The sequence below is a fragment of the Ailuropoda melanoleuca genome, chromosome 2 (assembly GCF_002007445.2).
Source record: "Ailuropoda melanoleuca isolate Jingjing chromosome 2, ASM200744v2, whole genome shotgun sequence".
NCBI lineage: Eukaryota > Metazoa > Chordata > Mammalia > Carnivora > Ursidae > Ailuropoda > Ailuropoda melanoleuca.
Window position 1 is genome coordinate 2569007 of NC_048219.1, and position 26711 is coordinate 2595717.

The window sequence follows — 26711 nt, forward strand, 5'->3', positions numbered from 1 at the left end:
TAGAATCTGATGCATTTGTACTTTCCCAGGAGAAGGGGGAGGATGTCTTTAAACTTCGTGTTGGCTGCTGGGCCCTGGGACAAAGGGGAGACAAGCCCCAGGGCTGAGACAATCATGTCTTTATTATCTCAGATGTCTCAGGCCTGTCCCCCGCCTGGAGATATATGGCCGGGAAAGCTAGCTCCATGGCCTCGGCGCGATTCCAGGTCCTAGGAATGTCTGGCTGTTTTATAGCAAACAGGATCACGCACAACAGCCCAGCATCCAGGCATCTCCGCCCCAGCAAGCTCTTTCTCTTCGCCAGCTTGTTAAACAGTGGGACCTACAGCAGTGTGACATAGGCCCCGTGCCTCTGGGGGTCCCAGCAGCCTGGCACGGGGCAGCAATGCTGGGCAATGGTGGATCCATCTCAGACTCTGGGCACAGGGCCAGCAGCGCAGGCCTGGCTGTACCCAGGGAGCATCTTCCAGACCAGGCTCCGCCTGGCTCAGTTCTTACTTGTAAGCCATAGGCTGCCCTGATTCTAGCTGCTTTCTCTCCCTTTTGTCCCTTTGGGAACAGCTGCAGGGAGCCACTGAGGCTTGTTTACAGATGCACTTGGCACGGGATGGGGAGACCAGCGGCGATGAGTCCTTGAGTTCCAACTTCCAGCTGCTCCCAGGTGCCGGGGAGCCTTCTGCTCTGGGCCCCAAAGAAACGAGTCCACACTGTTGTCTTTGGCTGAGGCTTCAGGAACGCAGGGATGTGGGGACCAGGAGACAGTGGGTCAGATGGCTGTCGAGGGCACCATTTGTAATGAGGCCATGTGGGCTGGCTCTCTGGGGAGGCCTTGTGCAGGGACCAGGACTCTGAACCCCGGTGAGGCTCTTCTCTGGGGCCTTAAAAGGGTAGTGGGGTCCTGCAGTCCAGGCATAGTGATAGATGAAGGTGGTTTCACTATTTGCCTGACTCCTTTGTTCTGGAGAAGGAGTCCGGATAAACAGCCATAGCGCTGTGCTGTTAGAGAGCTTTTGAGCCCACTCCTGCGCAGTCCTCCCTCAGGTAGGCAGTGCACCTTGAGCCTGTCTAGTGCTCAGCTGCTGGCTGCATTTCTGGAGTGTATGCCTTGGTTCATTTGAAACTTATTTAGTGACTGCTGACAACAGCTTCCCTGCCCCGTCTTGCCCATACAAAATAGAAGATTGTAGAAGCTCCTGGCCTGAGAAGGAGGACATGAAAGTGTAAGCAACGGTGTGTGTGGCCCAGGGGGCCATGTACTTCAGGGGAAGCACAGATCTGCAGAAGAGGTGCCCGCCTGTTTTTCTATAAAGTGTGTCCTCTGCCCAGCGGAAGTCGGGGGTTCCACCCTGAAACATCTGGCTTGGCCAGACTTAGGATCATGGGCGAGGGAGTGGCCACAGGAGCATTCTGTGATGTTCACAGCAATAGTGCTAGCTTGATGGCCTGGAACCAGCGGTGTGACAGTCAGCATGCTAAGTGCTTTTCGTGCTTTATCTTCACGGTAGCTCAGTTTCTAACTGAGGAAGCAGGTGGAATGACTTACCCAAGGTACACAGCTAGGACATGGTAGAGCTGGGGTTATTTAACTCCAGGGCTTTTAAGCAGTAGACCCTCTTGGGGTGGACAGATAGCATATGTAATTTGGAAAGGTTATTTTATTTTATTTTTTTTTTTAAAGATTTTATTTATTCATTTGACAAGAGAGAGCCAGCAAGAGAGGGAACACAAGCAGGGGGAGTGGGAGAGGAAGAAGCAGGCTCCCAGCAGAGCAGGGAGCCCGATGTGGGGCTCAATCCCAGGACTCCAGGATCACGCCCTGAGCCGAAGGCAGACGCTTAACGACTGAGCCACCTAGGCGCCCCTGGAAAGCTTATTTTAGATACTAGATTTATTTTGAAATGTCAGAGCTAATAAAGTAAGATTTTTGTCTCTAAAGGCAAGAGGTGTAGGTTAGAGGTTGAGAACCCCCTTCTTGCTAATGAACTGCCTCTGCTGGGCAAGCTAGACCAGAGGGGTTCTGACCCTTGAGAGCAAGTTGGAGGGGAGTAATGTGCTTCTCTCCTCACCATCCTGGGGCCCTCCTCCCCCACTGAAGCTCTCTGTGGGTGCAGGTGGGTGCCTGAGCAGCTCGGGGACAAGGAATCAGATGCCATCTTGCTGAGCGGAGAGGGATGGGGCGTGTGTATGGGGGTGCTGGCATCACACATATGGCTGTGCTTTCTGGCCAGGTGGGAAGGGGAGCGTGCATGTCCTAGGGTAGAAGTGGGGAAATGGGACAGGCGACTGTTTATTGGACACTGCCTATATTATGCTTCAGTTCCCACAGTAGCCTTTGAAATGGCATGGAGGGAGGGGAAGTGGAGACTCATGGGGGTTAACTTATCTGGGGTCACCCAGCTCACAAGATGCCTGAAGAGACTCATTCCCAGATCAGTGCAGTGTTGGTGCTAGGCTTCTGGCACCACGCTGTGCCTGCTTTTCTGAGGAATGAGTCTAAAGTCCCCTCCTCTAATCCCCCTCTGATTCGAATGACTGAGCTACCCTCTCAGCCTCCCTCTTTCCAGACTGAAGCAATCTGAATTCTTAGCAGCAGCCCTGCATCCTCTTGGTCACTTCTCTGGATTTATTCCAGCTCTGTGATGAATCAGAGGGGCAGCAACTCGCCCTGTCCTGGCTGTGATAACCATCAGCCATTCCTGAAGCTTCCCAGGCGGCTGCAGCCGCTGTTCAGCATGGGGGTGAGGGGGAGGCCCAGGCTGCAGGAGGTGCGGGAAGGAGGGAGGAGAAGGGATGGAAAGACTCCCAGGAGAAGAGAGAGACCCAGCAACTTTGAGTGTCATTGAACCCTTATGGGGCCAGTGCCATCCCCGCACCCTCACACACAGTTTCCCTCAGTCTTCAAGAAAGAGCCAGGTGCTGGCTGGTGACAGCCTTTAGTGTCGCTTACAGTCCGCAGAGGACTTCCCCATTCAGTGTTGCAGTTGGTTCTCCGACACCCAAAATGACGGGGTTGGGGCGGGCGGCGTGTAGAGTAGAGGCTTTGGAATTAGAACTGGGTCTGGTTCTGGCTCTGCCATTGTCTTCACCTCTCTTTCACTGATGAGATTTAGAGGTTTTAGCTTGCTTCACATTCCACAGGCTGTCAGCAGTGGAGCTAGAATGAGACCCGGGGTCCTGATGTCTGGAAGGGCCTCACGAGGAGGGAAGGGAGAGGCAGCATCTCTTCTAAGGGCTCTGGTTAGGGACTGTTTAAGTCCTGCCTAGGAATCCGCTTGTTTCTGTGTACTTACGATCTGTTTGCTTTTCTTCAGTTTCTTAGTAAACGATCTTTCTGAAAAACACCTCCCTTTTTGTCTGAACTGAAGGGGAAGAGGAGCCATCTACTCTTCTGTACCTTGGTCCAGGCCGGATGTTCTGAAGCAGGTGTGGGGATAGCCCGGAGAGAATGCAGGCTGTGGATTGTCAGCCCCTTCTTGCTGTGGTTAGGAGCCCAACAGCCTGTTTGGCGAGCTTGGAATTGGACTACAACTTCTGCCACACCAGCCAGGGCCGGGGGTGGTGGGCAGGGCTGCTCTTCCCAGCTGTGGCTCTGTCAGCCTTAGCAGTGTGATTCCAGCCTTCCTCACTCTCTGCCCCAGGGGAAGCTGTCTACAGAGCAATGTGTAGATCCCAAGCAGAGGGAGAGTAGACCTTAGCCCAGCCAGAGACATAATGCTGCTTTGTGGGGAGGGGTGGGCTCCAGGCTCTGAGGCCCTTTGGCCCAGGACTGTCAAAGGTAGGTCTAAGCCAGCAGTGGGGTGATGGAAGATGGAGATGGTTGTGGGACTGGAGGAGAGGCCTGGTGACACACTACATGCTGACCAGGAGCCTGAAGATGTGGGCTCTGGCTGTAGGCAGGTTTCTTCCTTTCTATGGGCCTCAGTCTCCTTATCTGTGAAATGGGGTTAAATCCTACACCTGCCTCTCAGCTGCTTTATGCAGTAGAAATCCCTGTGTGCCGTTGCTTGCCTGTGATCATCCTGTGGGATAATGCTGGTCGGTGATGGTTAGTGTGGGGTCAGTAGATTGTGGATGGCGGCGCTGTCGCATAGAGATGATCGGCACAGCGTCCTGAGGGGCCTTGGCTCATTCCAGGAGGCTGTGTCACTTTTCCCCAGTGGAGGCTCTGAGGAGGCTGCAGTTCTGGGTATTGATACAAAGTCCAGATGTACCCGGGCAGGCAAGGAACCAAACTGAGAATAGAAGGTTTGCCTCAAAAAGGTGATGCTCTCCGGCTGAAGGCTGACGAAGGTGGAGTCAGGAAGTGGGGAGTAGGAGTAGGGCCTTGTCTTAGGCCTGGGCTCTCCCGGTGGTTGCTGGGTTGAGCTAATTACGTCCAGTAATTCCTGGTCCAGGACCAGTCTGTGCCAGAGTTTGTTCTGGATCCTTCCTGCCTCCCTTGGTGCCATGTCCCCCATTTATCAGTCTCTGGACTTCAGGTTTTCTCTTCTCTGGGGTGCCCCTTGGTCTTCTTAGTTTTGGGTCTTCTGCCATAGCCTTCTTAAGTCTGGGGTCGTTGCTTGTGGGACTAGAGACTGGCCCTGCTCCAAGGTCATACACAGTCTGGTCTCTCACTAGACCGTGAACCCCTTGAGGGCAGGGTGCAGGTCCGAATTGTCTCTGGGCTCCTGTGTCCAGCATGGAGCTTGTAATCCTTGGATCCTGACCAGAGGGCCCAGCCCCTCTGGGCCTCGGTTGTCAGGCTGGCCAAGGCAGCACAAGCCTGAGTTGGCCCTTCTCCCTCACAGGTGGCATGGGTAGGGGTGGGGGTGGGTGCTGAATCCGAGTATATGGCTCCTTGTGTCCAGCTTCCTCTTCCTGGCTGGCCCAAGGCTTGGGAACAGTGGCAGCCTTTCTGGGGCAGCCAGGGCGCCTGGCCAGAGTATGCTCTGTCGGGCACTGTCAGCTCTTCAGCAAGCCCCGGTCCTCCTCTTAACCTAGAGAAGGCCCCGGGTTATTGGTGTTATTCTTGGCGGACCACCGGGCCCCTCAGCAAACAGGGAGGCGAGTGTGCACCCGGCCTGGGCCTGTTTGTGTTGGCCTCGCCAGGCGGGGGATTAGCTCAGCTGGGCTGCTAATTGCCTTCGAAGTGCCGGCCGGGATGCTGACAAGGGCTGGGCCTCTAGGCCCCTCCTCCCCGGCAGGCACGATGCCAGGCTTGGGGGCCCGGCCCAGGAGGGCCCCTTCTCTCCCCTGTCAGCGCCTGCTTGGCCTAGACCCTTGAGATGCGGGCAGGGGGTCACCAGGGCTGGCGGCTCAGGAAGGAGTGGGGGGAGATGCCTATGAAGTCATTGCCTGGGCCGGGCCAGGCCATACTCCGCCCCTTCCCCCACATCCCTTAGACCCCCTCCCCCTTTCTTGAGTCAGACGCCTTCTGAAGCTCAGCACTTTCTCCTTTTGTCAGGAAGCTTCTGGGCGCCTCTGCCCAAGATGCCCTCTGGTCCCTCAGCGCTGTCCTCTCCTTGTGTGTCTCCCTCTCTGTTCCTATGTCTGTCTCCCACCTTCAGCCATTCCCTCTTTCTCAGCTTTCTTAGCCCCTCTCAGTTGCCCAGACCCTGTACTTCCTTCTACCCTCTGTCTTCCTGTGTTCTCTGGCCCTTGCTTGGCCCAAGACCCATCCCAAACCCTGCTCCTGATCTCCCTGGACATCTCTTTGGCCATTGCCGTCAAGCAGGGGCTGAGAAGGAGGTCCACTTTATCACAGTCTCACAGCTTTCCCAGAGACCTTCAGGCCTGAGTTGTGAGGGCAGCTGTCAAGAATGGATCTGGACACAGGCTCTCCGTGAGCTGACCTTGCCTGGGAGTCCTGAAAGCGTTCCATCCTCCTAGGCGGAGCTCCTGGGCTCCTATACATGCTTCCTACAGCTCTGACACTCCTTCCTCCACTCCTTGGACCCTGTTCCCTGTCCTAGCCCTGCTTTTCAGCCACACTTAGAACTTGGTTCAGCCTCTCCTGCTGGCGCCTAGAGGCAGCTTTGCCATTGCCTTGGTTGCTGCTGCCTGGGTATTCTGACCCCTGGGGTTCCCTTGTCTCCTGGCTGGGGATCTTTGTCCTGAGACATCTGTCTGTTTCTGATTTTGGGGTTGGGGCCAAGGTAGGATCACCTGTCTTCAGCCCTCAACTGTCTCTGATTTCCTCCTAGTTTCGTCCCCTCTTCTGGCCCCCTCAATTTTAAAGCCACCTTAACTGCCTCCTACATTCCTGAAAAGGGAATAGTAATATTTATAATAGTAGCTGCCATTTGTTGAGTTTTACATATTTGATTTAACATCCCCAAGAAACTGGTTCTGTTATTGTTTAGCCCCACTTGAAGTTGGGGCGGGGGGCAGGGAGAGCAGCCCCATATTACAAATGAAGAAAATGAGTCTCAGAGAGGGACAATGAGTTATTCAATTTTGAATATAGTGAGAAGTGGCAGCACTGGGATTCCAACCCATGTCTATTCAATTGTAAAGCCTGGGTCCTTCTCACAGTTGTAGGAAATGGTTGGGTATGGAGACCTTCACCTCTTTACTTGGCCCTCATGGAGCCCCTATATCACCAGTTCCTTTCTCTCTGCCTTCACCCTGATTTGGGAATGTGTGTCCTTTTCTCTCCATCCATACTCTAAACCCTTTCCTCCCTCCATTGTCCCCTTCCCCAGTTCTTCACAAATCCGTGTGCACCTCTGCTGTCTTGAAAGCACTTGTTTCAGCCCTTTTATACGCCAATAAACTTTTGGAAAGCAAGCATATAGTAGCCTAACTGCTCCCAGATGTGTGAATTTGCTGCAGGGGGCGGGGGCTCGGGACGACAAGCCATGGCCCCCTTGGTAAGGAAGAGGATTTCACTAGACTGAAGTTCCTGAGAAACCACCGTGGGTCTTCCCATCAGCTCTGACTTGGGTTACATGGAGTTTCCCATCCAGACTTCTCATCATGACCAGGCTCCAATTCTGGAGTGGACTTCTAGCTATAGGCCTTGGATTCCTGTGTCTTGGGCAGGAGCTCAGTTCTTTTTGATCTGTTCCCTACCGTCTCAGTTGGCACCCACTTCACCAGACCCTCCTCTGTCATTGTCTTTGTTCTTCCTCTGTCCTGATGTTCAAGAAGGGTTCTGAGGCCTTAGCTCAGGCCAAGGCTTAAATGGCCGATCGTGGCTCATTGACGTGCAGGTAGAGGCTTGTGTGTTAAAGGAGGATTCCAGACAGCATGCAGGTGGCTCCTTTCCATGTGGCCATTAAACCAGTTATTTAGAAGGAAAGAGGGCCTGGAGGGTCCACATATCTAGACTATGAACTATTTGCTTTTCCCGTGTCCTTCCCCACGTCTCTCTTCTCCCTTTTCTGCAAACAAAGGCACTTTCACAATTGCAAGATAAAGAAATAATCATTTTATCGTGCATCAGACTATTTCATGGGGATGTCACAATGCAAGGGGCCTAGTATAAAAATTAGAAGATGGGGTAGGGCAGCAGAGGGAGTAGCAGCATCCAGAGCTGGGGCTTATCCAGCCCTAGGCCTCTGAGGACATCACCTTTGTCTTGTGGAGACTAACGGAGAGGGTTTCGGGGAGGACTTGGATCCTCTGGCCAGCTTCCAGAGTGGGTGGGCTATATCAGGCATGTGCTGGTTCCTCCTTATTTGGGACAGTTTGGAGCTAGGTGTGTCCAAGGAAGCTCCATTTTACTGCGGCTGTGGGTCCCTTTGGCCTTTGGGGTGCTGGTGGTGGCGGCGGCGGTAGGGCTGGGCAGAGCTTCCTAGAATCTAGTGTGCTTTACGGAAGTCATACCCTTGAGAACCCCAGGCTGGTCAGCTTTGAGGGCGCCCCCGAGCAGGTGGAAAGGTGAAGCCTGTGAACGGACGTGGACCCTCTTGCTTCTTCCCGGGCAGTTCTCATAATACCAGCATCCAGCCTGGACCTACCAGTGCCCTGGTTCTGGCGACAGGATTCAGGGATGGGGGAGAGTGGCTCTGCCCTGTCTCTGGAGGGGGAAGGTCTCCCCTGCTTCCTTTGTCTGGGTCTGGCCCCTGCCAGTGAGGGATAGCATTTTCCCTGGCACTGAGCAGACAGCTGAACAGAGGAGCAGTGAGCCCAGCTGGGCCGCTGTGGGGACACTTAGTGGGCTCGGCTTTCATCCACATCAGAGCCTGCCCGCCCCAAGATTACCCCTCATTCCAGTGTGGCTGCAGCATCTCACTTGGTTTTGGCCTTCTTCTTGGATGGACACTGAGCAGAGAGCTTGGCTGGGGACCAAGGGTGTTGACCCTCTCTTAGTGAGGGAGCCAACGCCAGGAGGCACAGACCACAAGGCCTGGAGGAGAGTTTCTACAGGCTGGAGCCCGTATTCTCTATCTGGGACTTTGAATTCAGACATGGAACCCTGGAGCCAAGAGCTTGGGGTCTGAGAATCTCCAGTGGGGATCCCAGAGCTCAAGATCTCAGACCAGGAGCCTGGAGCCCCATGAAGGGGGCAGCTTAGAGACTGGGCCTCCAGCAAGCTCCTCTGGTGGTCGGGAGCCCTCCAGAGGAGCAGCCGTGGGGTCGGGCCAAGTCTTGCTGTACACATGTCCTACTCACAGAAGTTTGGGCTGTGCTCCTGCCCGTTTGGGTGGGGCACAGGGCCAGGCCTGGGCCGCTGGTGCTTTCTCTGGGGGACTCTTCGGTGCCTGGGTACCTGGGGGCAGGGGTGCCTCAACTGCTGACACCTCACTTCATCAGCCCTCCAGCTGTCTGCTGCTTCCCTCAGAGCCTGTTTTGTCCCCTGGAACCATGTAGCCGTGAGGCCCAGCCTGTAGTCTGCGGCTCCTGCTGCTTTCTGGCCCCTCTTCCTCCATCTGGTGCCCCCTCCCCAAGGCACAGACCCAAGGAGACCTGCAGTTCCTGGGCCTTTGGGTAAGGTGCCCCGGAGGAGCCTTGGGCACAGGGCTGTGCCTCTGCAGCCAGCTCGCTCTGGTACCCGGCTGAGCATTGTCCCCTCTGCTGTAAGTTGGGCACAGGCATGTCTGTCTCTGTACCTCCCAGCGCTGTTGCGATCATCCTATGAGATAGCCTAGGGTAGGGCCTAGAACATGGTATTTGCTCAGGAAATTTGGTTCAGTGAGAGAAGTCATGGATGGGAAAGGGCTTTTTCACTGGCCGGTTCCTCTGCCCTCATCTCACAGAGGAGCGGCACCACGAGGAGACACACGTGGAGGTGTCCCTGGGAAGGCCTGGCTGGGGCCTCTGGTCCAGGATGACAGCTGGTGCTCCTGCCTGGGAGGGACCAGGGAGTAGCGGCTTCCCCTCTTGGTGGGGAGGCTGGGTGGGCTGGGCTCCAGGGTGGGACTGGAGCCTTCTCTTGCCCTTGTCTCACCTGCTTTTCCTGCCTGGAAGGTTCCACAGAGACCGAACCTGCGGCTCACGGAGGGCCGAAGTGAGCTCTTGGCCCTTGAGCTGGTGTCTGCCCGTTCCCTTCTCCAGGGGACTCGAGAGGCAAGGCTACCAGGCTGAAGCCGCCAGGGGTCGGGTGTGTATGTGTGGGGGTGCAGCTTCCATCAAGATGGCACCCATTTCCCCCTGCCTTGGGGCCACCTCCTTCCCTAGATGGCATGTGGCGAACACTCCTTGTTACCCGGCTTAAGTCCGCGAGTGGGAAAACAGATACGGGTAACAACCGAGTGGTCAGCAGTGGCCACATGTGGACAGCCAGAGGCCTGAGCAAGGTCCCTTTGGTCAGTGGCAGCCACAAAGGCCCAGGCTGCAGAGAGGCCCTGGCTGGTGCCCTTGGGGCCGCCTGCCTGGTTTCAGCAATAAATAACGTGAGGACCCAAAAACCAAACCAAAACAAAAAATACAACCAGTATCTTTTGGGGTAGGTGCGGGGGGACTGTTAAATTACCGGCCTTCCCCGGGCCGCAAGGCGCGCGGGCCGCCGCGGTCACCGGCACGTGTGCAGCTCCACCAGCCGATGGCACTGGCGGCACTTGACGAAGCAGCACCAGTGGAACTTGCAGCTGCAGCGCTCGGCCAGCTCCACCAGCGCTGTGTGGAAGCCGCGGCCGCAGCATAGCAGCTCACAGCCATCGATGGCCTTGGATGTCTTGTTGCACGTGCGGCCCCGCGTGCCCAGCACGCCGCTGCGCATGTCCTGCTCGCAGAAGTCCGGGCTGGGCTCCAGATACACCAGGTCCTCGTCCGTGTGCGGCTTGAACTGTGCGTTGCGAGGCACCAGCGCCCTGGAGGAGCCCACGCGGCGCGGCTCCACCTCCGTGGCGCCGTCAAACTTCTCCTTCAAGGCATGGCCCACCTGGCGGAAGGGCGGCACGGCTCGCCAGCACGTCTTTACCTCACAGGAGCCCGACACCCCGTGGCACTTGCACTCCACCCGCATGTGTGTCAGGATAGCCTGCAGGGGCAGGGAGGGGAGAGGGCCCATCAGGAGACGGCAGGGGGAGCTGGGGAGGGGCCACGGGTTGGGGGGCAGCCGGTGGGTCCGGGGATGGGGGGGATGGCACAGAATTGGAGAAAGGTTGACCGTCCTGCATCTTCTGTGTTAAGCACCTGCTGTATACTGGGGTGGGCCAGTAAGCTGTGTTGCGGTCAGTTGAAGACACTGTCCCTGCCCTTGGGGCACTTGGCGTTGATGGAGGAGAAACATTTCAGAGGGTGTTGTCATAGGAAACCGGGAGTGGTGAGTGGCAGGATGGGGGGATGCGTGGAGAGTAGGTGTGCGGAAGGCACGGGATCTGTGCATTGACACAAGGCTCACCTCCTTAGCCCTGCTGCTTCGGAAGGGTGTGTGCGTGTACATAGACTCGTGGCTGGGCGTGTCGGGGACCGCACACGGCTCTGTGCCATCTGCTCACCAGCCGCTTCCCCACCCGCCGGGCCATGGGGAGCGCTGGTGATGGTGGGGCCTGAACAGGTGTTCCCACGTGGTGCACGGGTGGGAGAGTGTGCTGGGGCCCTGCCCAGCCCGCCCCTGCCCTGGCGGTGACAGTGGCAGGGGAAGTGCCACACTACCTTCCTGCCGGCCTCGTTGTTGTGGAGGTTCATGAGGGCGCGGCTGGATGAGGCCCCCTTGCTTCTCTCCCGCACATCCACGAAGGACTGGGAGAAGGCCACGCCGTAGGCAATGTTGTCCGAGCATCCTGACCACTGGAAGCCTGTGGGGGGCGGGGGGCACCGTGGCCGCTGTGAGTGAGGGCAGGGCCCAGACCCCCCGCCTGCCACTCACGCCCTTCCCACTTCCCACACTCACCCTGCGGGCTGACCCCATGCACCGTCCGGTCGCAGCCACACTTCTCCAGCTCCCCGCTGCTGCACGCCCGCGTCACCGCGAAGGCCACACCTGCCGAAGAGATGGCGTACACGAAGGCGGCCTCCCGAGTCCCTGTGGGAGGCAGAGGGAGGGCAGGGCTGGGTCCCAGTGCTCCGCCCCGCGCCCTCCTTTGTGGTGGGGAGTGGAGCATGGGAGCCCCTTGAGGCAGGCTGGCCGGTGGAGACAGGAGGCACAGGAGGCGCTCTGATCCACCACCCTTGTTCTGCCCGGACCGACACGGGGGGCTCTGGGTGTACCCTGGCCTTGCTTCTGCCCGCCAGGGTGTGATCGGCTCTTCCCTGCAGCGCCCGAGCGGTAAGTGCCCCTCCATCTCCCTCTGACAGGGGGCCTGGTCCCCTTCTCCCGGCTCGCGCAGCACATGGTGGGGCAGGCACCCTGTCCGGCTGCTGGGGGATGCTCTTCTCATGAGCGCTCTGCTGGACGGGCACTGTTCACGTCGCCGGGCAGGAGACAAGACGGGCTCCAGAGATGACACAGCGGAGCCGGGCCACCAGCCCAGCTCTGGCTTCCTCAAAAACCTGCGTTCTCCGAGTGCCGACCCCCCAGCCGGCCCCCCCTGCTCTATCATCAAGCCCCAGCCCTTTCTGCTGAGGCTGTGTTGCTTCCTGACACCTTTGTGTGGGTCCAGCGCAACAGCAACGGCCCCTACCGTTTACCGTGATGGGTGCTGAGGACAGGGCCGCCTCTGCCGCCGGGAGCTCTATTTGTGTCCATTTCACAGATGGCTGTGCAGGTGTGGGGAGGGGAGCTGTTTGGTCCGAGTCACCCGGCAAGGAAGCGATAACACCAGGACTCAAACCCAGGGCTGTCCGCCTCTGCTGCCTCTTCTCCTTCCACCCCATGGCTTCTTGCCGGGGCTATTTTGGTGCCTGCCCTCCTCCCCTGCCTGAATGGGTGTTTTTATCCTCTTAGGAACTGTGCCTTGGGGTGTAGTGCTGTGGAGCCTCTTTCTGGGGCTGTGGGTGGTGTGTGTGTGTGTGTGTGTGTGTGTGTGTGTTGGGGGGTGCATGTGCGTGTGGCTGGCTGGGTGTGTGACCAGACAGGCCCTGCTCCTCTTCTAGGCCCTGTGAGGGCCTCTGTGTGCCCGTGACTGTCCTTCTGTCTCTCGCTGGAGTGTCTGTGTCCGCAGGAGTGGAGGGGGCAGGTTTTGGCCCCGTGGTTGGCAGTTACCACTGTGACACCCAGGCCTGTGCTCCTGGCTGCCCCTGGGAGCAGTTGCCGCGGTCAGACGGAAACAATCGCCGCCTCTGTTGTCTGTGGACAGGCAGCAGAAGCCGAGCCCCAGGGTGGGGGGCAGCTCGGGCCCTGATGGCCCAGGACGCCCTGTTCTATGTTCAGCCCTTGAGCTGGGGCTCCGACCCCCCACCCACTCTCCACCGCCCACCCTCTGCCCTGGCGTGGCCATTTTGGGCCAGCATCAGGGGGCTTGGCTGGAGCCACAGGGGCCTCGACAGCCGGAGGTGGAATCCTCTCCAAGTTAATCGAGGTTAATAGCAGGATCATGTTGGTTGGTTTTGTGCTGTGGCCGCCCAAAGAGGGACGCCTTCAGTTTCTGGTATTTCTGGTATTTCCAGGCCTGAACCAGCACAAATCTTTGCCCCAAGACCAAGGGGGAAGGGCAGGCGGGAGATAGGGACTGGTAGGGTGGCCCTGGCTCTTGGCCGGTGCGGGGTCCTAACTTCCGTATCTCCGGGCTTTCAGGCGGCCCCTGGTCCTCGTGATCCCTGGGCTCATCTCCTCCCGAGCCCTGGTAGCCTGGGTGTGCAAGGCGCCCTGTGAGTTTGCTCAGGGAGACCTCTGCCTCATTCCCCAGACCAGCGTCCATCTCCTGGGACTCCAGGTCCCCCTAGCCCTGGTCTCCGGAACAGGACACTACAGTTTTCTATGCTTGGGAGTGGACCTGAAGGAAGAGATTCTGGAAGGAAAATATGAATTGCAAGAGTGAAGGCTTATTGAGCGCTCACTTGGTGCTGGGCACTGCCCAAGCACTTGACAACATTTATATACTCTTCCCACCAACCCTATGGAGTAGAGACCTAGTCCCCATTTTACAGACGAGGAAACTGAGGCACCGAGGGGTGAAGCCACCAGACCAACTCCCCAGCCTAAAGTCGTGGAACCAGTGTTCGAACTCAGGTGGCTTTCACACCTTGACGTTGTCCTCCTCACAGAGCCCGGAGCCCCCAGGAGTACACAGGCCGTGGCTCTCTTCCCACCCCCTGCGTGGGAAGCCAAGAAGGGCTTTCTGAGGTCTGCCCTAAATCTCATGTGCTGTAGGCCAAGTCCGGTCCCTTTCGTGGGCTGCTCCCTGGGGGATGCTGAGCACTTGGCCTGTGCTCGGCACAGGAGGCCCCAGAAGGCCTGGAGAATGTGGCCACACCACCATGGCCCTGAGGCCCATGGCAGTGGCTCTTTCGGGCTTTTCCAACTGGCTCTAGGTCCCAGCCCTTTGACTCCAGGGCTGCGGCCTGTCCTGGATCCTCCCCTCTGCCTGGGTGCCCAGGCTGGAGCCTTGCTCACGAGGAGGGCATCTGGCAGAGACAGAAGGGGACAGCGGGGCGCCTGCAAGTGTAGCAGAGGGAGGCCTGGCATGCTGTGGAAGAGAGCTGCTCCCTGGTTGGGGGTTCGCCTGTTCCAGCTGCAGCAGGGAGACAGACCTGGCTTTGTCATCCTGGAACATCGGAGCCGGCGGTAAGGCAGAACTCTCGAAGGTTCCAGTAGCGGCCCTGCCACCGTCTGCCTCTTCCATAAAGGCATTTGCCACATTCCACAGCCAGCTCCTTTCTTCCTCCTCCCCTGGCTCCAATGTGTGTCCTCTGGGTCCCACCTCAAGGCCATTTTCCCAAAGTGTGAAGGTGGCCTGGGGCTGGGAATTCAGAGTTGTCCTGTGGACCCAGTAGTAGCTACGCTTTCTGAGGGCCTACTAGGCGCCAGGGCCTTTCCATATGTTGTCCCTGGCTCATGACAACTTGGCATCCAGCTCTCTCCAGCTCTGCTCTGTGGAGGAAGGAGTGAGGCTCTGTGGCTTGTCTGGGGTCCCTCAGCTGGTCAGCAGCTAAGTGGGAACAGGACGTAAAGCCTGTCTGACTCAAGGCCCGTAACCTTCTGAGCACGTCATGTGCGACATCTCTCGCAGATGTTGGAAGGAAGGACATTTGAGTGGGAAGAAGTTTGGAGAAGCTGCAGACGCTGAGTGGGGCTGGAAAAGAAGCCACGGGCATGGTGATCCCCCGGGCACCAGACGGATATCCCTGTGGAAGGGCCATTCAAGCATAACTCACGTGTTTCCAAAGCAGTGCCAGCTGGAGTCCTAGCAGATGGGGCAGGACAGGCACTGGTCTCTGAGAAAGACATCGTCTCCGTCCTCTCCCCTTCCATGCTCCCAGCCCACCGTCCCAGTTTCCTTTGTCCTCTTAGCTGCAAAAGCTCACCTTTTCTTGAAACCACCTCCAGGAAGTCTCTCTGGATTTAAGAGACCATGTAGGACAGGGGAAAGAGTCAATTAAGACTCTTACTAGTGGTGTGACCGTCCTCTGAGCCTCCCTGTCCCCACTCTAACAAGGGGAAGAGAGTGCTGCCCAGGCAGGCCAGACCCCACACTTCTCCCACCCCTCCTGCCCACCGTCTTGGGCCTCCCAGGGCTGCCGGCGCACTCACTGGCCTGCCTGCCCCGGGACCAGAATCAGGCTGCAGGGCGCTTTATCCTCTAAGTGTTTTGCACGTTTGTCTGGCCTCTGCAGCCAGACTGGAAGCTCCCGGGGCCAGGCTGCCCCCATACTTGTCCTTTGCCCCCCAGCACCTAGCACAGGCCACGCACAGAGCAGCCCTTGGAGACAGGGGTGAGTATTGGGAAACAGTCAGCAGGCCTGAGATCTACTCCTCGCTCTGCCACTTCCTAGGTGTGTGATTTCAGTTTTCTTGTCCACAGAACGGGGCTAATAGTACTGACCTCAAGAGGCGGCTATGGGAATCTTATGAGGTCAAATATAGAACGTGCTTAGTTGAGTCCCTGGCACACAGTGGGCACTCGAGACACATTTTGTGATTATTGTGATTAATGCCATTTTATTCATTTGCTAACAGATGTCATAGGGCACTTACACTCTGAGGGCCAGGTAGCTGACTACACATTTGCCTTTGGGCTGGAAGCTTCCTTGGGGCAGAGACATGCCTTGCTTGCTCCCTCGCCCAGCATTTATTGATCACCTGCTGCAAGCCAGGCCTGATGCACCGCACCAGGGATATGGAGGTGAATTTGTCCTCAAGGAACTCCCGGTGGCACAATGTCTCTGGGATCCCACCCCCACCCACCTGGAATTAATCTGATAAGCCCAAAAGGTTGGCCTGAGGGTCATCCAGAAGGAAGGCCAATTCTCACCCTCATGGGGCCCACCGTGGTGCCGGTATTGAGGGTCAAGGGGGAGAGAAGAGGTTTTGTGAGTCACAGCCTAGGACTGGAAAGCCTTCACCTCTTAAATCCAGCCTGATGTGACAGTTAGTAAGGCGTCTACATGACGTTAGAACATGGGGGGGGCAAGGCGGGCCTGGGTTTGGATCCTCACTTTGCTTTGGCCAGTGCACCCCGTCATCTCTCAACCACGGCAGCCAGAGGCTGGAGGGTCTCAGGCTCATTGAATCCCCTGTCGGGACAGGCCTCGGTCAGGGTCGCAGAATGAGATGTGCAGAGGCAGGCAGAGGCACGGCACTGCCCACAGATGGGGGGAAGAGGAGTCTGCACCTCTCCCCGTCCCGCTCAGGCCGGCCTGCTCTGGGAGCCCCGTGCATCCTGCTCACGGCAACCTTGAAACTCCGCCAGACTCCGCGGCTTCAGCCTCCCACCCTCAGATCCTTTATTCGTTCAACACGTATTTACCGGTTTCCTGCCGTGTAGGTGCTCTAGACCCTGGGACGGGGCCGTGACTAAACGTCCACAGGGCGTCCCACGTCTGGTCCTTAGCCACTGCTCAGCCGAGAACTGCCACCTGCCCCCGTTCCTGGCTGCCCCAGACTGCTGCTAGGTTTTCAGCCGAGAGCACACAGTTCAGCCCTCAGTACACACTGTCCTCCCTGGCGACCATTAGCTCACGCCCAGCGCACCTCAGGAGGCCAGGAGCAGGGTGGGCTCCGCGGCGGGGGGCTGCAGGGCCGGAGGCTGGGAGACCTCAGGCCATGCCGGCCTGGGGGGCCCTGGGGAGCCAACTAGCCCTGAGAGGCACCATCTCTGCCTGACGGGAACCCCAGGCAGTGGGTCCTAGGATCGTCCCCACTTTACAAGGAGGACGCTGAGGCTAGGAGAGGGGATGGACCTCGTCTGAGATCTCAGAGCCAGGAGTTGGCAGGTCCTGGAGCTGGGTGGGCGTGTCACCACCCTCTGCTTACTGACCCTCCCTCCTTGGTGGTAACGCGGGGGACACCACCGCACATTCAGTTGTCGTGAGGGTGACCAGATGCCAGACGGCACACAGGGGGACGTCAATAAACAAGGTTCCTTTCCTTCTCCAAGGATGGCCCGGCTCCTGGGCCTCCTCCGTGTCTGAGGCCGTGACCCCAGCCAGAGAGCTCATGAATGTGGGCACCAAACCAAGCTCACCCTTGCCATCCCCCCAAAAGCTGGTGGCCTTGTAAGAGGCCTGGCTGCCGCTGTCGTGGCTGTCCCCAGTGACAGAAGCTGGCGAGGAGGGCTCTTCTCGGGTCAGGGTGGACCCTGAGTGCTGCCACACACCATGTCATGGGACCTTCACGACAGGCTCTACAAGGTAAGGATGTGCGCTCATCTCCCTGACCGGTGAGGATGCCAGGGCTCGGAGTGACACCACTCGCCCAAGGTCACACCTGCCCGTGCCCCCCGCCCCGCCCCGCCCCCCCGCAGCTGCCCCTACAGCCCCTGGTCCTTCCGAGAGCAGCACGTGGTGATGGCCAAGTCCCTCTTGCTTGGTGGCGACAAATTAAGACTCTTCCAAGAGGACTTTCACTGGGGAAGAACACGAGAAACCCGAGTGCGGAGATGGATGGACGGGAAGAGCTCAGACCCCTCCCTCCTCCGGACGCGCCTGGTGGCTGCCCGGTGCGGCCGGTGCCCTGACTCGGCTGGACGCTCGACCACACCACTCAGACTCCAGGCCAAACAGAGCAGGTTGCAGCCAAGCCTGCTAGGATTCTCGGGGTTCCCCCAAACTTGCCAAGATAGGGGTGGGCCCTTGGTTCCTGCTGCACACACCCATGAGGGAGGCACTTCTCCACGGGGTTCCTCCCCAGCTTCGGGCCAGCCCTGACCCCATGCCTCCCCTTCTTTGCCACTTTGAGTCCTTGCCCCGACTTGCTGCCCCTGGAGGACACCCACTGACTGTCTCCTCCATGCCAGGCTCTGCCATGTGCTGGGAAACAGGTAAATGAGCCAACACTTTGCCATGGAAGGGTTCAAGTTCTAGGGATGGGGGAGCGGGCTGAGGGACAGGCATTACAGTTCAGTCTAAAAGATGTAACAAGGGGCGCCTGGGTGACTCGGTCGGTTAAGCGTCTGACTCTAGATTTCAGTTCAGGGCATGATTTCAAGGCCGTGAGATCGAGCCCCACATCGGGCTCCGTACTAGGTGTGGACTCTGCTTGAGATTCTCTCCCTCTCCCTCTGCCCCTCCCCACCACCCCCTGCACCTGCACGCTCGCTCCCTCTCTCACAAAATAAAAATAAAAATAAAAGGTGTAATGAAAGTTGTGTGAACACAAATGGTTTAGATATGTGTGCCTGTGTGTGTGTATTAAGGGGGAGGGAGAGAGAGAGAAATTGATAAGGCAGGTGGGTAAATGTAAACAGTTGGTGAATCTAGGTAAAGAATATCATGGGAATTCCTCATAGGAGAAACCAAGCTCATACATACAGAGAACAGACTGGGCGTTGCCAACGGTGGGGGTGAGGAGGTGGGTGAGATGGCTGAGGGGGGTCAAAAGGGACAAACCTCCAGTTACAAAATAAGTAGGTCATGAGGACGTATAGTCCAGCATGGCGACTATGGTTAATAATCCCATGTCGCATACGTGAAAGTTGCTAGGAGAGTAGATCTTAAGAACTCCCATCAAAAAGAAAAAAATGTGTAACTATGTGTGGTGGTCATTTTGTAATCTGTACAAATGTGGAGTCATTCTGCTGTACGCTTGAAATGAAGATAATGTTGTATGTCAGTTATACCTCAATAAAAAAAGAAAAGTACATCTATCACCTAGAGGTGAAAAAAAATTTTTTGTAACTTTCCTGTAAGTTTGAAATGATATCAAAACCAATAATTACCAAAAAACCCAGAAAACAAAACAAAACAACAAACCCCAGCATGAGCAAAGAGCTTCAGAGCCCAGAGGATAAAGCAACCGCCCTCTGGTAGGAGCTGGTAAGATGCTGGCGGAGGAAAGCACTGAGCTGGCAGAGGAAGAGGGGTGAACCTTTGGGGTGGAGGCAACAGCATGTGCAAAGGCACGGGGGCTGTAACAGGGCCTGGCACCTGGAACCCGCAGGGCACCTAAAACTCCAAACACCCATCGCATACAGGGGCCTTCCTGTGTTTAGCCTAGGATTTGGGCCTCATCAAACTGGCCCCAGGGCCCTGGCAGTGGCGCCCGCGTCCTGGGGAAATCCTCCATCACCAGGCTACTCGCTGGGTCTCTGCCGCTTCCCCAGAGCAGCAATATTCAGTAATGCCAAGCATGATGGGGCCTTTTTGGCCTCTGCCAGCTCCCTGGAGAATTGCTTCCAAATTTCGATCGCAGTTGGTTTCCAACAACATCCAAACGGTTTGCCACAAGCCCGGCAGCCCTGGCTGTCCAGGACCACAGGTGCCAAGACAAAGGTTGGCCCAGGCAATGCCCTCCCGCTGTCTCGCGAGTCCCGGGGCCCTGCCGACCGTCAGGGGCTCTGGAGTGTCAGTTTCACGCTCAGGAAATAGAAGAGGCAGCTGGTTTACAGCGCTTCCTCGAGGGCAGCGGCCTGACCCAGTGACCTCTCCAGGAGCCTTCCAGCTGCCCAGAACGTTCTCTCTGCCCTGCCCACCTTCCTCTGGCTAAATGCCTTCTCATGTTTCTCGTCTCAGTGGAGGGCCTAATGTCTCAGGAAAGCTCTCTCTGAGCACCCAGCCCTGGCCAGGGGAGGAGCCTACCCTCGTGTTTGCAAGTCTCCCATGTCCGCCCCCCTCGCCCCCATCATGGCATTTTCTCATTATGGGTAAGAGCAGGACCCTGGAGCTGAATTGCATGGGCTCCAGCCCTGGCTCTGCCACTTGCTAGTTCTGTGACCTCAGGCAAGTTCCTGAACCTCCCTGTGCCTCCGTTTCTTCATTTGCAACATGGAAGCCTATCTCCAAGTATTTAGTATTTACTTAAAACAGGGTCTGGTCCCTAGCTTGTGCTATTGCTGTAGAAGCTTGACTTGACTGCTCCCGGGAGGACAGAAGCGGGGCGCTGCTCGTCCCTGGTCTCAGAGCTGGGCATGGTGAGGCTGTCCATAGGGCTCGTCACAGGTACAGACGAAGGAGGGGGGCTCACCCAGGAGGCCTAGGGTGAAGGTCAAAGCAGCCTGGGGCTGGGGGTCTGGAGCCCCAGGTCCACCCTCCGAGGAGCTCCGGGCCAATCCATCTTTTCCCCTGCCTGAGCCTCAGTTTCTCCCTTGGTAGAGCGGGGACGGCAGCTCGGGGACCGAAGCGCTACGGACTAGAGCTGCTGCACCCACAAGGAGCAGCACCCCTCTGCTGGCCCGCCCACCCCAGCGCCCAGCCCGCACCGCGCCCTCCTGCCCTGGCTCCAGCCGCACGCTGCTTTAGCTCAATGACGGACGGCGCGTGACCCCCCTGCCAGGGAGGTGCCGCGGCCCCCATCCCCCTGCACCTCCCGCAAGCCCCTCCCTCACCTTGTGTCACCACCTTGCCGAAGACAGGCAGGGAGTCGAGCGTGGAGCAGTTCCAGCGCCGGTTCCGGAACTGGTACTGGCACTCCTCGATGGCCAGCTGAGCGCCGCGGCGCACCGAGTCCATCACCTCCAGGTTCCGCTTGCACATCTGCACCTGCCTCTGGATCAGGCCCTTGAGCTTCTCGCATGTCTCCTCCTCCGAGATGCTCCCCACCGACGACAGCTTGGCCAGGTACCTGGGGACAAGGCGGCGGGGTGGAATGCGACGCGGCGCTCCCTCCTCCTCTTTCCACTGCCAGGACCGGGCTGTACCCAGCCCAGGTCTCCGGGAACCAACTCATCCCACCGGCGGGTCCTGGCGCTGACTTCTCTTGGATCCGGTGACAGGCCCTCTGGCCTGGTTCTTGGGACCATGGGGGGAAGAGCTGTCCTGCATGAGCAAGGCTTTGCCTCTGCCAAAGCAGGCCAGGCCCCGGGAGGGACGCTGACAGAGCCCCCACGGGACCCACTGACATGGCCCTGGGCTCTGACCCCGTCACGTCCCTCTGGCTGGGAAGCTGGGACTACTCCCCTGGGGTCTCTCTTTCCCTGCCTCCAGGCGAGGACCCCTTCTGGCTGCAAGGCCACGCCACAGCCGGCCACATCGCGGGGTATCAGACGGAGGCCAGTGTCAGAGCAGCAGCCGGGGACTCGGTCAGCACATGGATGGTGGCGGGGGAGGAAAGCAAAGTGTGCCGTGCTCTTCCCTCAGCCCCTGAGCGTTTACAGCCCGAAGAGGGCGCAACAATGCCCGTTCCACCTCACAGGTTCCGACGAGGCTAACAAGCTAGGTGACTATGTCCGAGGGCTCTGGGACCAGGCCCACGGGGAGCAGGGGCTCTAACGCCCACTTCAGGGGAGGAGGGAGAGCGCACTGCTGTTCACTGAACACCCACTGTGGGCGGTGCTCGGTGGCAGCCACTGCTTCCTGCTGTGTCCCTGTCCCCGATCTCTGAGGTGGCAATTATGATGCCCATTTTACGGATTCCAAAATGAAGGCTAAGAGGGTGACAGGACCAAGGTGACCCAGGTAGCAAGGGCCAGAGCTGAGATGCAAACCCCTTCAAGCTCCGGGGGTCTTCCTCCTGCCTGCCCTCCTCCATGGCAGGTCGAAGGACAGACTCTGTCGCATCTGAGGACAGACACTGTGTGATCTGGGTCAGGAGGCAAGGGAGCGGGACGCAAGCCGCAAGAACGCTCAGCAGGATGGGAGCGGAGCTGGGGAATGGCCCTGTCAGGAAGAAGTGGTCCCTCTTAAGGGAAAGAGGTATGCATGAGCTGAACACCTGCTAAGTGCCAGGTATGTCTCAGGTGACGTGACCAGCTCAGGGTCTCCTGGCTTGTAATGGCAGAGAGCCTGAAGCCCAGGTCTGATAACCCCACGGCTGTGTTCTAACCACTGGCCCCCTGCCTATCCCCCGTCTCCACTAGCTGACATCCTTGCCCAAAGAGAGCCAAGTATCCTGCTGCCCCCTGACTCTAGCAGACCAGCCTCTCCACATCCCCCACCCCCCCAGGGGCTCGGCCAGCATCCCTGGTCCGGGTGGGGGGAGTTTTCTGGGGCGTGGGGGTGAAGACATTGCTGCATCCTATAAGGGAAGCTGCACGAATTTCTTGTCCAAAGAGGGATCAAAGGGGAAGGCCACCACTCTCCAGGACTCTGTTTTCTCATCTGTAATGTGGGGAGGGTACCACTGGCTCTGGCTAAGCCGAGGAACTGTTGTCAGAGCAAAAGGGGTCCCGTGTGTGCCAAAGATGGTCTGACCAGGGGTCTGAGGCAGTGGGGCAGGAACTGGCCATTTGTTTGCTGAACCAAGTGAATGAATGGAGAGCAAAGAGAGAAGTACACAGAAAGCCCTACTAAAATACGGGGCAAGCCAATGGACTCCCATTTTATAGAGGAGGAAACTGAGGCACAGAGCGGCTAAGTCGCTTGCCTTGTGCCCAAGGTCATCCAGCTAGTAAGAGGTGGAGCCAGAACTTGAACCTGGTTTTGCCTGCCTTCAAAGCCTGTGCTAGACCCCATGTCATTTTAAGCGGCTAAAGGACTAGACCTGAGCCCGGTGGGCAGAAGCCGCTGGGAGCAGGGGGCGCTCAGCCTCAGGGTGCTGGACAAAGCGCCGTCGGTGGGCTGCCTGCTGGTCGCCGAGCTTTCCTCCCCGGGGGCGTGTGTGAGCAGAAGGTGGATTCGGTTTGTCAGGCTCGTGGGTTGGACCAGAGGGATGGTTCTCAAATCTGGCCGCGCGTCGGAATGTTTGCGGGGCTTGCGGGAAGCGCAGGTGCCTGGGCCTCCCTCCGGGCGGGGCTGGGAGGGCATCTGGGCTTTTGGCACATTCCCAGGAGCAGCCGTGAAGCCAGGCTGGCGCTGGGCGGCCCTTCAGGGGAAGCTCTTGGCTAAGCACCGGTGACGCCTCCTTCTATACCCGAGGGAGAGCCGATTCTGGGACCCACGTTCCTCCTCACGGCTGCGTCAGCAGCCCCCCTGCTTCTAGCTTCTTCATCTAGAAGTGGAGATCTAGAACCCCACAGAGGGCGGCCGTGAGGTAGGGTGACTTGACATGGCTGGTGCAGCCCGCGCTCAGCCGGCCACACTGTAGGTGTGACCGTGAGGACCCCTTCCGCCGGTAGCACAGGTGAGTACAAGGTGGGTGGTCTCGGGCAGTCCAACCCTCCCTTCCTCTCCCCATGTTCCTCGCCCCCTGGGGGACCTCCCTGTCTTCTCTATCAGGCCCTGCCTAGGGGATGCACAGACTGGTAGGGTTGGGGCAGAAGCCTCCAGAGCGGAGACAAGGGTGGGAAGATGGTCGAGGGGTGGTGGTGGGGGTGCCTCTGGAAGGGAGGGGGGCAGACTTGGCTCCTCAGCCCTGTCTGGGCGCTCCCCTTGCCTGGGCCCTCTGAGGAAAGGGCGGCCCCTACGGAGCTAGGCCCACCGGGTGCTCTTGGCCTGCAGGGGGCGCCAAGAGCCCAGCAACTGGCGGGGGGCCAGGTCCATACTTGGGAGGCCTCGATTGAGGGGACAAGGAGTTGGGCCTCAAGTTGGATACTTTCCTGCTCAGACTCAGACCTGTCCTCTTGGATAAGGGTGGGGGCCCCTATTCCTTGATAGACATGGGGGCACAGAGCTGGCCTGTACCCATCTCAGCCCCTGTTCCCTCTGCGTCCAGCTAAGGGGCCAGGTCAGGCCCTACAGCTCCTGGCTCCCGGCGAAGGGAGGTGTTCAAGGGCAGGGGTTCTCTGGGTAGGGGAAGCAGGCTGGAGAGGCCTGGCTGAGCCACCAGCTCACAGTGTGACCTTGGGCAAGTCCCTGCCTACTCGGAGCCTGTTCTCCTCGTGGGGATAATAAACTGGCCGGTCTTTGTAGCCTTTCCTACTGTCCGAGTGGCTGTCCTCCTTCTATAGATGGGGAGGCAGGTGTCCAAGCCTCAAAGGCCTCGGCAGAGCGGGGGGCGGCCAGGCTGATAGACGGAGCCCCTACCGTTGAATGAGAAATGAAGTGGACCAGAGGGGCTGCCCACCCCTCTCTCCTAGCTTCAGACTCAGAGAGGGGAGGCCGCCTGAAATAACACTATTAGGGCTTTAGGGGTGAGCTGCCGGGCTGCCATGGCCGTGAGTCACTGGGACAGCTTCCAGGAAGAAGCTGAGAACCCTCTTCCGCTGAGGAGCGTGCCTGCCCCCGCGGCTGGCACCCGTGCCACCCCCCGGCCCCTGCCTTCATCTGGCCCAACACCTGTCCCCGTCCAGGCCACAGGAGGCACAGCTCCACCCCACCCCGAATCGCCCAGATCCCAGGGTCTTGCCCGGGAAGGGCTGGCTGCTGTGGTCGGACATGCAGCTGGGGATGGGGTAGAGAGAGTGGGGAACCCAGGCCCTTGCCCTCACTGCTTGCTTGTTCGGGTGCCTGGCCTCATTTTACAGAGAAGTGAACCTAGGCCCAGACAGGTGGAGTGCCTTGCCCAAAGTCACACAGCCAGTGAGGGACTGGGAGCTCCGTCTCCCCTGTACCCCGGCTGTGGTCCTGCCCTACCTGACAGCTGCGCGAGCTGACACCACCTTCAGTGTCACGTCCTGCCCGTGGCCTCCTCAGGGCCTGGCACAGGGCGAGGCACACAAAAGGTGTTCAGTCAATGTCTGCAGCATGGTGGAGGGCTCTGTCCCCCTCTGTTGCCTCTTGGCACAGTGCTCAGGGTAGGGAAGGCAGGGGGTAAGGGAGTACGAGGGGGACTGCCTTTGCCTACCAGCCTGCACAGGGTTTGGAGATGGTTAGGGGTCAGGCCCAACTGGTCCTGGGGGCCTCAGGAGTCCCCTTCCTGCCCCTTAAGGTGGCTCAGCCTTTCCCCCAGAGACACGTGTGCCACTAGATGACCCTGGAGCTGGGCTGGGCTCGAACCCTGGCTGCACAAGCCATTTCTGGGGAGCCCGAGAGCCTCCTGGGCGTGATCAGTGTTGGCTGGGGCAGGGCCGGGCTGGCCAGGCCTGCAGAGGGCCTCGACCATCGCTGCTTCTTCTCTTGTTCTGGTCGCCTTGCCCCAATTTAGGCTTCTTCCTGCCACTGCTCAGTACAGGCTTAGCCATTTGCCACCTGCTGCCCCAGCCACCCAGGACTCCAGCCACAGCCCTGCCATCGATCAGGTTACCCCGGCAGCCCGGGCCGCCCCGGCTGCCGCTGCCAGCCAGCTCGTGCCCCCATCTTCTCAACCGGGGGCTGCAGGTCCCGCAGGCTCCTCCCAGGAGGCCCTCCCTGCCGGCCCGTGCCGCAGCCTGCAAGGCTGGAGGGCCCTGGCCCTGCCAGGGAGATCAGATCCTCTCGGCCACCTGCTGTTTTCATTAGAAACTAAAATTAGCTGGGCTTGTCCCAAGCTTTTCCAGGTTTGCTTGCTTTTTAAAAAAAATACACAAATTCCTAGAGGAAAATCCGCACCTCTCCAACTCCTCTCCAGCTTTCACTCTGCGAGTCTAGAGGAGAGGGGACGGGAAATAGCTCGAGCGTTTGGGAGGCCGAGCAGATCAGTGTCGTGGGTCCTGGCCCCGCGGGTGTCCAGGTGGGGGCTGGGACGCCAGCCCAGGCCTCTCTGCCCCCTCCCTCTGGCCTCCCTGCCTGCCCGGGCCACATTTAGAGCCTCCTCAGGAGTGGCAGTGCCTGGGACAACCGGGAGGAAGGAGGCCAAGCAGGCAGGAGGAGGAGCCGGAAGGAGCCGTGGTGCCTGCCCAACAGCCAGCCGCCTGGGGAGATAGGGCCGCTGAAGGCACGCGCGCCACAGACCTCACCCAGCACCGCGTTCTCCCCGGGGGTGGTCAGTGTCCGCTTCCCCAGGTCGTCACCACACCCCTCAACTCTCTGAATCCTGCTGCCCACTCCCCGACGTGGCCCCGACATGGCCCCGTCCCACAGACCTATCCTTCCGCACGGTCCACGGGGTGGTGCACTGTGCGAGAGAAATGGCAGACTGGGCCAGAACCTCGGCTCTGTGCTCCGGGAGGCAAGTTAGCATCTCTGGCTTCAGGGTCTTCATCTGTAGAATGGGGAGAATAAGAGGTCTGGGCTCAGGAGCCTTAAGTGGATTAAGGTGTCTCACACAGGAGACACTGCTCCCCTGTTGGCACCTTATTGTGTTAGATTATCACGATGGCCTTCATTAAGATGCTTCCCTCCATCATCGGTATCACCACCACCATCGCCGCTGCCCCCTCGAAGCCCCCTCCCAGTCCCTTGAGCTGGGCCCCCTGCTGGACTGCAGACCAGTCCTGCTCATTGGTCTTCTCTGGCTCGGCTCCCTCAGCTCTCGTCGACCTGGGTTCACCAGCCCGAGGGAAGGACACACTCCCACGGGGAACAGTGGGTCACTTCAGCCTCCACCCAACTGCAGAGCTTGGACGGAATCTCCAGACGGAGCCTGCAGAGCTAGAGGACGTGTGCCAGCGACTCGGGCCCATCGGACGGACCCTCCAGGGGCCAGGAGTCTGAGAGGTGGGACGGGGGATGGGTGCTGTTAGGAGGTCAGAGGCTGGGACACTGGGGTGAAGAGACCAGGGACAGCGGGGCTTAGAATGGGCTCAGTGTGCCTGGGGGACTTGGGAACCCTTTGCGGGATGAGATGGACTGGACGGGAGGGACCTTGCGTCCCCTGTCACCTGTGCTCTTCAGACAGCAGTCACGTGCTTGAATACACCCCTACTGAAGTCATGCAGGCTCAGCCGGGGGGATGGCAGCTCCTCCTTGTTAGAGATGAGGTTCCAGGAGGCATGAGTTCCAGGCCACGCAGCCAGTCACGTCATTGTGGCCCCTAAGCCTGGCCAGGTGGATCAGGTTCCGGAGATGGCGCTGCGTACCCGGGGCCTGACGGTTTGGCAGTGACAATGATTTGAGGAAGGTGGCTTCGTTCTCCCATTGCTGAGTCCTGCTGCCGTCCCAGGGTGTCCCTGGACTCCAGCGAAGCCGTCCGCACC

General features: G+C 58.7%; 1 protein-coding gene across 1 annotated transcript; it reads right to left on the minus strand.

Annotated features, from left to right (window-relative positions):
• Positions 1–9805: 9805 nt before the first annotated feature.
• Positions 9806–25641, minus strand: WNT4 (Wnt family member 4). The gene is made up of 5 exons (XM_034645012.1): positions 25533–25641; positions 20229–20564; positions 11261–11392; positions 11023–11165; positions 9806–10405 (listed from the first exon to the last, which is right to left on the minus strand). The coding sequence occupies exons 1-5, from the start codon at positions 25639–25641 to the stop codon at positions 9938–9940; spliced, it is 1188 nt and encodes a 395-aa protein (XP_034500903.1). The 3' UTR covers positions 9806–9937.
• Positions 25642–26711: the final 1070 nt, after the last annotated feature.